This window comes from Macrobrachium rosenbergii, chromosome 46 (genome assembly GCF_040412425.1).
Source record: "Macrobrachium rosenbergii isolate ZJJX-2024 chromosome 46, ASM4041242v1, whole genome shotgun sequence".
Taxonomy (NCBI): Eukaryota; Metazoa; Arthropoda; class Malacostraca; order Decapoda; family Palaemonidae; genus Macrobrachium; species Macrobrachium rosenbergii.
Window position 1 is genome coordinate 53,919,695 of NC_089786.1, and position 12,500 is coordinate 53,932,194.

Here is a 12,500-nt window from a genome sequence, read left to right on the forward strand (position 1 = left end):
CTACTGATGTGTGTGTGTGTGTGTGTGTGTGTGTGTGTGTGTGTGTACATTTTGCTAAGAGATATTTCTGGCGAATATAAGCATCACGTAATAATTCCCAGATCGAAAATACTCGTAGTCTGTGGCAAATCATTGTCATCAAATCTTCATGCCTCGCGTCCAGTATCAGCTTATTTTCATACAAATGACGGCGGAAGAACATGAGAGGCTCTCTCTCTCTCTCTCTCTCTCTCTGTCCCCCCGGAGTCCGAATCCCCTTTCCAGTCCTTTGGTCGTCTTCTCAAGGAGGATTCCCGGAGCTCCCCGAAGCTGGCTTCGAAGCCAAAATCCTCCTCCACCTGTCTTCTCAAGGAGGATTCCCGGAGCTCCCCGAAGCTGGCTTCGAAGCCAAAATCCTCCTCCTCCTTCTCCTTCCCCTCCGGAGACACACTGGGCTTTTTCTCGATCTAAGGCTACTGACAGCGAGAGTAATCAGTAACCATGTTCAGCATGACAAACTTTAATTGTGTTGTATTATTCATAATGGCTCTGGTCTTCATAGCAAGACAAGTGTTTACTTCTTTTAACTCTGGAGTCCAAGAAGAGGGACTGGATAACTTATATAAAAAAGACGTTTCTCATCTGAAAGTGTTCACTGACGGATCTCTGGAGAGAAAGTTCCAGGACCAATGCAAAGGGAAGGTGACAGGCAGCCGGAACTTGAAAGTGAGAAAATATTATCAGGAAGAGCGTCTGGCCAACAAAGATTCTGAAATCTCTAAAATGTGGAAAGTTATCTCTAAGAGAAAGGAGAACTATCAACTAGCCCTAGCTCTCATAGAGAAACTAAAACTTGAGAACAGCCAACTGAGGGCCCAAAATGAAATGCAAGCTCGAGAACTGGAAGATCTGAGATCTGAAAACGAAAATTTGAAAATGGATGGATTTGAAAAGCTTGGACATATCTTTGATCTGAAAGACAATCTCAGCCAGGAGAGGTTGCAAAATAAAGATCTCATAACGCGCCAGATATTTCACCTGGAGGGCCGTCTTCATATGAACGAAGTGCAGCAAATACTTGACCAGAAGAAGTATGGAGTACAGGATACCAAAGCGAAAGGACAAAACACCCAAAGAACAGGAACTACAGATGCAAAGTTGAACCGGAAATTAGCGAGACTGAGAGAGGACCACGAGCAACTCCGGAAGGTGGTGCTCGAAGGATTGAAGGAGAGGGACAAAAGAACCAGAAAGGAGGAAGAGGACGTGGACGTGGACTGTGATCAGGCTATAGACTGGAGGAACTATATTGAATGGCAATGGGAAATGTGCAGTCCAGACATGGATTATTACTCCACAGAAGACAAAACAAGAAACCAGAAAAAAGCACACAAGCGAGCAGTAAGAAAGAAGCTTCAGGATCTCCGGGGAAATAAGAAAAGGAAGTTGAAACGTCAAGCTGGACATCACTCTCATTTGGAAGTCCTTCAAAGCATAAGGAAAAATCTCATACGCAAAATGGAAGAATTTTCTCGTCTGAAGGACCAGGCTCTGAAAAAGTTGCAGAAGCTGGCAAAAGCAGCTATGGCTAAACTGAAGAAGAAGCAGCGAAAACGAAGGCAAAAGTGGCGGCAGAAGGAAGTAACTACAATGGGATGGAGATCTCGCTTAGCTTCGGGATGGGACCAGCGCGGCTTCTGCCCTCGTCCAGCGACTCTCTACCCATTCATCCTCCTCAAACGGGAATGGTGGCTGACACAACCTCGGTGGGACCTGGTGCCTCCTGGTTACAACCCGAAAAATAATTGAAGAGGACATGACCAAAGGATAAGAGGTGAGAGCCACTGTACCACTGACTGTGGTATCAACACCCTCACTGCAGGTGGGGCAGTGAGGAGTTGACATCATGGTTGGGGGTGCAATGGCAACTGCTCAGCCAAGAGCTCTCCTCAAATGGCTGCTACGGGGAGGCGCTAGGACGAGTGCTTGGCCCAGTGTGTGGTGGGCACACTGGGTCGACTGCTCGGCCCAGAGTTCTCCTCAAATGGCTGCTTCGGGGAGGCGCTAGGACGAGTGCTTGGCCCAGTGTGTGGTGGGCACATTGGGTCGACTGCTCGGCCCACAGTTCCCCTCAAATGGCGGCTTCGGGGAGGCGCTAGGACGAGTGCTTGGCCCAGTGTGTGGTGGGCACATTGGGTCGACTGCTCGGCCCAGAGTTCTCCTCAAATGGCTGCTTCAGGGAGGCACTAAGACGAGTGCTTGGCCCATGTGTGGTGGGCACATTGGGTCGACTGCTCGGCCCACAGTTCCCCTCAAATGGCGGCTTCGGGGAGGCGCTAGGAAGAGTGCTTGGCCCAGTGTGTGGTGGGCACATTGGGTCAACTACTCGGCCCACAGTTCCCCTCAAATGGCTGCTTCGGGGAGGCACTAGGACGAGTGCTTGGCCCAGTGTGTGGTGGGCACATTGGGTCGACTGCTCGGCCCACATTTCTCCTCAAATGGCTCCTTTGGGGTGGCACTAGGACGAGTGCTTGGCCCAGTGTGTGGTGGGCACATTGGGTCGACTGCTCGGCCCATATTTCTCCTCAAATGGCTGCTTCAGGGAGGCACTAGGACAAGTGCTTGGCCCAGTGTGTGGTGGGCACATTGGGTCGACTGCTCGGACCACATTTCTCCTCAAATGGCTCCTTTGGGGTGGCACTAGGACGAGTGCTTGGCCCAGTGTGTGGTGGGCACATTGGGTCAACTGCTCGGCCCACAGTTCTCCTCAAATGTCTCCTTTGGGGTGGCACTAGGACGAGTGCTTGGCCCAGTGTGTGGTGGGCACATTGGGTCAACTGCTCGGCCCAGAGTTCTCCTCAAATGTCTCCTTTGGGGTGGCACTAGGACGAGTGCTTGGCCCAGTGTGTGGTGGGCACATTGGGTCAACTACTCGGCCCAGAGTTCTCCTCAAATGACTCCTTTGGGGTGGCACTAGGACGAGTGCTTGGCCCAGTGTGTGTTGGGCACATTGGGTCGACTACTCTGCCCACAGTTCTCCTCAAATGTCTCCTTTGGTGAGGCACTAGGACGAGTGCTTGGCCCAGTGTGTGGTGGACACATTGGGTCGACTGCTCGGCCTACAGTTCTCCTCAAATGTCTCCTTTGGGGTGGCACTAGGACGAGTGCTTGGCCCAGTGTGTGGTGGGCACATTGGGTCAACTGCTCGGCCCAGAGTTCTCCTCAAATGTCTCCTTTGGGGTGGCACTAGGACGAGTGCTTGGCCCAGTGTGTGGTGGGCACATTGGGTCAACTGCTCTGCCCCACAGTTCTCCTCAAATGTCTCCTTTGGGGTGGCACTAGGACGAGTGCTTGGCCCAGTGTGTGGTGGGCACATTGGGTCAACTGCTCGGCCCACAGTTCTCCTCAAATGTCTCCTTTGGGGTGGCACTAGGACGAGTGCTTGGCCCAGTGTGTGGTGGGCACATTGGGTCAACTGCTCGGCCCACAGTTCTCATCAAATGTCTCCTTTGGGGTGGCACTAGGACGAGTGCTTGGCCCAGTGTGTGGTGGGCACATTGGGTCAATTGCTCGGCCCAGAGCTCTCCTCAAATGTCTCCTTTGGGGTGGCACTAGGACGAGTGCTTGGCCCAGTGTGTGGTGGGCACATTGGGTCGACTGCTCGGCCTACAGTTCTCCTCAAATGTCTCCTTTGGGGTGGCACTAGGACGAGTGCTTGGCCCAGTGTGTGGTGGGCACATTGGGTCAACTGCTCGGCCCAGAGTTCTCATCAAATGTCTCCTTTGGGGTGGCACTAGGACGAGTGCTTGGCCCAGTGTGTGGTGGACACACTGGGTCGACTGTTCGGCCCACAGTTCTCCTCAAATGGCTGCTTCGGGGAGGCACTAGGACGAGTGCTTGGCCCAGTGTGTGGTGGGCACATTGGGTCGACTGCTCGGCCCACAGTTCTTCTCAAATGGCTGCTTTGGGGAGGCACTAGGACGAGTGCTTGGCCCAGTGTGTGGTGGGCACATTGGGTCGACCGCTCGGCCCACAGTTCTCCTCAAATGGCTCTTTTGGGGAGGCACTAGGACGAGTGATTGGTCCAGTGTGTGGTGGGCACATTGGGTCGACTGCTCCGCCCAGAGTTCTCCTCAAATGGCTCCTTTGGGGAGGCACTAGGACGAGTGATTGGTACAGTGTGTGGTGGGCACACTGGGTCGATTGCTCGGCCCAGTGGAGAAATTGCCACCCCGAAGGAGCCACTTCAGAACTCTGGGCCGAGCAGTCGACCCAATGTACCCACCGCACACTGGGCCAAGCACTTGTCCTAGTGCCTCCCCGAAGGAGCCAGTTGCGGAAAACTCTGGGCCGAGCAGTCGACCCAGTGTACCCAGTGCGTGGTGGGCACATTGGGTAGACTGCTCAGCCCAGAGTTCTCCTCAAATGGCTCCTTCAGGGAGGCACTAGGACGAGTGATTGGTCCAGTGTGTGATGGGCACACTGGGTCGATTGCTCAGCCCAGAGGGGAAAGTGCCACCCCGAAGGAGCCATTTGAGGAGAACTGTGGGCTGAGCAGTGGACCCAATGTGCCCACCACACACTGGGCCAAATACTCGTCCTAGTGCTTCCCTGAAGGAGCCATTTGAGGAGAACTGTGGGCCGAGCAGTCGACCTGATGTGCCCACCACGCACTGGGCCAAATACTCGTCATAGTGCCTCCCTGAAGGAGCCATTTGAGAACTGTGGGCCGAGCAGTCGACCTGATGTGCCCACCACGCACTGGGCCAAATACTCGTCATAGTGCCTCCCTGAAGGAGCCATTTGAGGAGAACTGTGGGCCATGCAGTCGACCTGATGTGCCCACCACGCACTGGGCCAAATACTCGTCATTATGCCTCCCTGAAGGAGCCATTTGAGGAGAACTGTGGGCCAAGCAGTCGACCTGATGTGCCCACCACGCACTGGGCCAAATACTCGTCCTAGTGCCTCCCTGAAGGAGCCATTTGAGGAGAATTGTGGACCAAGCAGTCGACCTGATGTGCCCACCACGCACTGGGCCAAATACTCGTCATAGTGCCTCCCTGAAGGAGCCATTTGAGGAGAACTGTGGGCCGAGCAGTCGACCCAATGTGCCCACCACACACTGGGCCAAATACTGTCTTAGTGCCTCCTGAAGGAGCCATTTGAGGAGAACTGTGGGCCGAGCAGTCGACCCGATGTGCCCACCACACACTGGGCCAAATACTCGTCCTAGTGCCTCCCTGAAGGAGCCATTTGAGGAGAACTGTGGGCCGAGCAGTCGACCCAATGTGCCCACCACACACTGGGGCAAATACTCGTCCTAGTGCCTCCTGAATGAACCATTTGAGGAGAACTGTGGGCCGAGCAGTCGACCCAATGTGCCCACAACACACTGGGCCAAATACTGTCCTAGTGCCTCCTGAAGGAGCCATTTGAGAAGAACTGTGGGCCGAGCAGTCGACCCAGTGTGCCCACCACACTGGGCCAAATACTGTCCTAGTGCCTCCTGAAGGAGCCATTTGAAGAGAACTGTGGGCCGAGCAGTTGAACCAATGTGCCCATGTGCCTCCCAACGGAGCCATTTGAAGAGAACTGGGCCGAGCAGTCGACCCAATGTGCTCACAACACACTGTCAAGCACTTGTCTTACTGCCACCACAGAAGGAGCCATTTGAGGAGAACTGTGGTCTGAGCAGCCGACCCAATGTGCCCACACACTGGGCACACTGTGGGCCGAGCAATCAACCCAGTGTGCCCAGTGTGTGGTGGGCACATTGGGTCGGCTGCTCAGACCACAGTTCTCCTCAAATGGCTCCTTCGTGGTGGCAGTAAGACAAGTCTTGACCCAGTGTGTTGTGGGCACATTGGGTCGACTGCTCTGCCCAGAGTTCTCTTCAAATGGCTCCGTTGGGAGGCACTGGGACTGGTGGGCACATTGGTTCAACTGCTCGGCCCACAGTTCTCTTCAAATGGCTACTTCGGGAGGCACTGGGACATTTGGCCCAGTGTGTGGTGGGCACACTGGGTCGACTGCTCGAGTTCTCCTCAAATGGCTCCTTCGGGATGGCACTTTCCCCTCTGGGCTGAGCAATCGACCCAGTGTGCCCATCACACACTGGGCCAAGCACTCGTCCTAGTGCCACCCTGAAGGAGCCATTTGAGGAGAACTCTGGGCTGAACAGTCTACAATGTGCCCACCACACACTGGGTACACTGGGTCGACTGCTCAGCCCAGAGTTCTCCGCAAGTGGCTCCTTCGACTAGGACAATGTGGCAAAGTGTGCACACTGGGTCGACTGCTGGGCCCATACAGTTCTCCTCAAATGGCTCCTTTGGGAGGCACTAGAACAGGAAGTGTAGCTGCAAATTTTTGGTGTCACAGAGATAGCCACTGTACCACTAACTGGAGCCACTGCATTTGGGGCAGTGAGGAGGTGAACATGGTTGGGGTTGCACTGGTGACTGCTGGGATGCCTTGCATGCATGCGCAGTTGCATGTCCGGTTCCTCGTCTTCAGCGCCCTCTGTAGCTGGGCGGTCAGCAGTCCGGGTCCCAAGGTGAGGCAGTGAAACTGCTTGAACTGCAAGTGATCATCAGTGAACAAACTGGTCTGTTATCTCATCTGCAGAAGAAGCTGCTGGAGATGGAAGAAGAGACGTGAAACAAGAGGACAGGAAGTCATCAAATTGGAAAGAATGGTAAGACGAACTCTCTCTCTCTCTCTTGGCAAACATCAGAGACAGAGGTTCAAAAGCTGGTGAGTTCCCTATAAGTTCAGCAGGCAGATGGAGTCTCAGAACTAGAAGTTATTCAACCAGAAGGCAACCAGGACACCAGACAGCAACCAGGAAACCAGAAGGCAACCGGGAGATAATTCTGTCGGAATAATCTTTGTGCAGAAATCAAGTTTCATATAAGGCATTACTGCCAAAAAGACTCTTCCCAGATCTGTCTATGGAAATCTTGCAAGACATGCCAGTCACTCCTTCAGAATATCTTTTCACCAATCCATTTTTTCGGGCTTTGATCCTGAGCCACAGGTATTATGAATCTGTGAGCTTTTATTTCTAACCATTTTAGATGTCAAATGAAGCCTGTTGTGATGCGCTCGATATATTTTGGGTCGCGACATAGCTATCCACACAGTTATACATTGTCACAGTCCAGGAAGTGTATTAAATTTTAATGACAAGATTCACAAGATTTCAATTTTGACTGATTTACAGTGGTTTCATGAAAATTAGTGTCAAGACCAAACACTTGGACACTTGGGGGCAATTCAGCGCTTAAGACAGTACAAAGGGTGTTGATGGAAGTGACTGGACAGCAAGATAAGAGATCCAGAAAATAACTAACGGAAAGTGGAACTCAAAGCCACAAAGCTGTCTGAGAAGTAACAGTTTGAGGCGTTGGACAGCAAGACTGGAGAAAGGAACTGAAAAAGGCAATGAAGTAAGAGGCTACAGGGAAGTGGATTAGCTTAATGTCTACAGTGCACCACATGAGTTTGATAACAACCCTTATAAACAATTTGGAGAGTAGGGTCAAAAATGAGCTCCAGTCCAGGAAAGTAAGTAATCGGCTGTGTGTCATACCTAGATGTCATACTGGTTGTTCCTGTATAACTATTTTAACATTATAAACTTTATATATAACTATTTTAACATTATAAACTTTATAAGTTAGGCTGCCTGGTTATTCCTGTACAACTATTTTAACATTATAAGCATTAACATTATATACAATGTTCAAACTGGCACACATTCTCACATAATGTGATTGTGGTTGTCACTACAAAGAGGTGAACTTCTTTATTTACATCACCGCGGTCAGTTTTTTGTACTGAAATAAATATTTCGGGAGATTTTTCGTTTTTCACTGTAATCGTATTTTACTCATTAGGAATTTTCACATTCACATAAAAGTAGGCCTCCCTCTAACTTTGTCGCCTCTGAGCACGAACCAAATACCTGTGAAAACGAAGAGAGTATCGTCGTATCATACACACTGTCAAGATACCACGTGGGATTCTTCACTTACTTCCCTTTTACATAATTTTTGTTCCCTAAAAGTAACAAAAAGGGACCTTTCTTTCAATAAACATTGCATATAACTACAATCTGACAATTCTCTACCCAAGAGCCAAAGGAATGACGTTATTTCTCCCGTAATGTAATTCTCACCTGCCCAGGTGGAGTTCCTTCCGTAATCCAATCACCCAGGTGTGTCTAGCAATCAGCATATGAGCACTAGGCGCGTATGCACGCGCGTGTATACATATATGCACAAGTCATACGCAAGGCAGGACTGTCGTTAGCAAGTCAGATTAGGATCTGGGAAGGTCAGTAGTGAATGAGCGAGTGAGCTCGCTCTCTCTCTCTCTCTCTCTCTCTCTTCTCTCTCTCTCTCACAGATTTTATACATGCACTGTGGGAGTTTACCCGAGTGAAATATAAGCAATACACAGAAAATACCTCAGGCAACGTAACCTGAGAATATCTCCTCTTATGGAAGGAAAACTGAAACTTCTTGTATAAAGCTTTTAAAGGTATGGTGTATATATATATATATATATATATATATATATATATATATATATATATATATATATATATATATAGTCTCAGTAATTAGGCAGCTACTTGGAAATCTTAGCTTAATGATAAATAATATTGCCAAGACCAGGAAGAACATCCTTTATTGTACGAGCTTTCAGGTATAAAACCTCATCATCTGGCTGAAAAAACCGACAAGGATGAGAATTAATAAAATTACAATAAAATGAATTGTCATAATAAATCTTCAGCAAAAATACTAACGAAATATATAAAATGAACAAGTAAATACAAACTAAAAGGGTGAGACGTAAAATAACGAAAAATTAAAAACACAAACATAAAAATATGAAAATAAAACTAAAGTGAAATGTAAACAAACTCCCACTCACAAAGTAAAATATTTAACGACCTAATTGAGTACCTACTATGAAATTACACGATAGCTAGTTGAATACCAGACGAGTTGTTGTTAAATTCCGGCTTCATCTTTTTAATAGTCAGCGACTCTGAAATTAAAAGGTCCAGTCTATTTGAACAAAAAGACAGTACCCGAAAATCCAGGTCAGTGAAATGATGGTCCTGTGCTAAACTGTGTTCTCTAATGGCAGAAAAGGGTGGTTTGGAAAGGGGAAACCTAGTTCTAATAGAAAGACCTCTGTGTTCCAAAATTCTGTGTCTGAGCCAGCGGGAACTAGATCCCACGTATCGCAGACCACACTGCGAACAAGTGAACAAGTAAACAACACAGGAATTAAGGTCCACAGGCAGAGTAGGCTTCTCTCTCAAAAGTGATCTTATTGTAAAAGGATTACAGAAAACAAACCGGAAACTGATTTGAGGGAAACAATGCTTAAGTATTTCTTGTAACTTTTAGACTTTGAGGTTAGAGCACAAAAACGAAAGAAAGAGGTAGTTTTAACAGATTTGTCTTCACTAGATAGGGATTTAAAGAACAACCTTTCTTTTTTGGATTTTAAGTGTTTGTCGTCGATTTTAGATTCTAACGTTGAGAAAAAATTGGCTGATGTTAGGCTTACACACAATAGAAAGTTAAGAAATCTCGGTGTTGACGTTAATAAGAAAATAGATAGTAGTAAAGTTATTTTTAATTTTTCTAACAGAAATTTAACAGCAGATGAAAAGGAAGTTCTTTCTCTTGGTCTTGATTTTGCTTTGATCCCCATGAAATTCAATTTCTTTAAGTATTTTTTAAGTTTTGAAAAACTATGTTCAACTTTGAGAGGCTGTGACATTTTTGGCAGTGAAACCCTTACTTTACTTTTTAGTAAAATTTCCGTAATTGCAAACGATACCTTCAAAAATTTTAATCGAAAAAAGGAGGGTGACAATCAGTTAAATAAAGACAGAATCAATATTTTACGTAACCTTAAGAACGATAATAGCATAGTTATTACCAAGCCAGATAAAGGTAGGGTGTTGTATTAATGAATAGGTCTGATTATTTAGATAAAATTAATGAAATACTCTCTGACAATACAAAATTTAGGATTTTAAATGTAGATATTGCAGAGTCACATTTTGAAATTAGAAGACAAACTAAATAGGTTGCTTAGAGGTCTGAGAGATAAGATTGGGAAGCTACATATAGCTCTTTATTTGCTTCAGGGTCTAAGCCTGGTTATTTGTACGGTTTGCCTAAGGTACATAAAATAGGGAACCCTTTAAGACCTATTATTTCCTCAATTGGTACTTTTAGTTATAACCTGTCTAAATTTTTGGTTCCAGTTTTAAACCCTCTAACTTTAGGTGAATTTAACATATCTAATTCTTCCAAATTTGTTAAAGAATTATGCTCTTTCAATTTTAACCAAGATGTTGTAATGGCTAGTTTCGATGTAACCTCTCTTTTCACCAATATCCCATTAAAAGAAACAACCGACATTATTCTTAATAATATATGTGAAAACCATCTATCAGTGTTTGGACTTAATAAAATAGACTTGCAAAAATTATTACATTTAGCAACTGCTGATGGCATTTTTACTTTTGATGGTAAATTATATAATCAAATAGATGGAGTAGCTATGGGTAATTCCCTTGGACCTGTATATGCGGATTGCTTCATGGGTTATTGTGAAAGGATTTGGATGTCTGAATGCCCTAGTGCTTTCAAACCTTTGTATTACCGTAGGTATGTAGATGATACTTTCCTTGTGTTTAAGGAATTATCACATGTTGATTTGTTTTTTGAATATTTTAATTCTCGTCACCCTAACATTTCTTTTACTTGTGAGACGGAACAGGATAATAAGTTGTCATTTTTAGATGTACAGGTATACAGAAATAGTGGCAAATTTGAGACCTCTGTTTATAGGAAAAGTACTTTTACTGGCTTGGGATTGAATTACCTCAGTTTTTCGCCAAAGTTGTATAAGATGAACTCAATACGCACTTTGATTAATAGAGCCTACAATGTTTGTTGTGATTTTAATTTATTTCAGCAAGATATGGTTTACCTCCAGAATTATTTTTCTGAAAACTCTCATATCCCATTTTTGTATTTTACAAATTTCTGAAAAATTTTTAAATGATAAGTTTTGTCCCAGACCGGTGTACAGTACTGCTAGTAAAGATGTAAAGTACATTAAATTGCCTTACCTTGGTCATAGTAGCTATATGGTCCGGAAAAAGTTACAAGAAATACTTAAGCACTGTTTCCCTCAAATCAGTTTCCGGTTTGTTTTTGTAATCCTTTTACAATAAGATCACTTTTGAGAGAAGCCTACTCTGCCTGTGGACCTTAATTCCTGTGTCGTTTACTTGTTCACTTGTTCGCAGTGTGGTCTGCGATACGTGGGATCTAGTTCCCGCTGGCTCAGACACAGAATTTTGGAACACAGAGGTCTTTCTATTAGAACTAGGTTTCCCCTTTCCAAACCACCCTTTTCTGCCATTAGAGAACACAGTTTAGCACAGGACCATCCTTTCACTGACCTGGATTTTCGGGTACTGTCTTTTGTTCAAATAGACTGGACCTTTTAATTTCAGAGTCGCTGACTATTAAAAAGTTGAAGCCGGAATTTAACAACAACTCGTCTGGTATTCAACTAGCTATGTGTAATTTCATAGTAAGTACTCAATTAGGTCGTTAGATATTTTACTTTGTGAGTGGGAGTTTGTTTACATTTCACTTTAGTTTTATTTTCATATTTTTATGTTTGTGTTTTTAATTTTTCGTTATTTTACGTCTCACCCTTTTAGTTTGTATTTACTTGTTCATTTTATATATTTCGTTAGTATTTTTGCTGAAGATTTATTATGACAATTCATTTTATTGTAATTTTATTGATTCTCATCCTTGTCGGTTTTTTCAGCCTGATGATGAGGTTTTATACCTCAAAGCTCGTACAATAAAGGATGTTCTTCCTGGTCTTGGCAATATTATTTATCATTAAGCTATATATATATATATATATATATATATATATATATATATATATATATATATATATATATATATATATATGAGAGAGAGAGAGAGAGAGAAAAGAGAGCGAGATACTTTGCATGCATTTGATTTTGTCAGGGGGAATACAAGACAAAAGAGAGAGAGAGAGAGAGAGAGAGAGAGAGAGAGAGAGAGAGAGAGAGAGAGAGAGAGAGATAATCATTCTGTTACCACACTGAAACTCTACATACGTCTTAATTTTGTCAACTTAAACAGAGAAAAATAAATTAACAAAAGAATAACACTGAATACCCACCCATTCTCTCGCTCTACAAACCAGAGCTCTACAGTACAGAGCTCTGCAAAACAGAAACACCGGTATTCCACTCTTGATTTTTAACAAAAATTGCTCTCGCTAAATCATGAGAGTCAGGGTGCGGGGGGCGGGGGTGGGGAGGACACGTGAATATTGCAAGCGATGCACTACAATGCCGTAATTGAATGATGAATAATGAATAATGATTGATGGTTTTGGGAGGAAGGAATTGAACA

General features: G+C 45.4%; 2 protein-coding genes across 2 annotated transcripts in view; one reads left to right on the forward strand and one right to left on the reverse strand.

The window, feature by feature from the left end:
* LOC136830359 (uncharacterized protein CG3556-like) overlaps positions 1-12,500 on the reverse strand; it is a 137,891-nt gene that overhangs the window by 53,164 nt on the left and 72,227 nt on the right.
* Positions 523-1,788, forward strand: LOC136830499 (golgin subfamily A member 6-like protein 1). Its single transcript, XM_067090038.1, has one exon. The coding sequence runs from the start codon at positions 523-525 to the stop codon at positions 1,786-1,788; it is 1,266 nt and encodes a 421-aa protein (XP_066946139.1).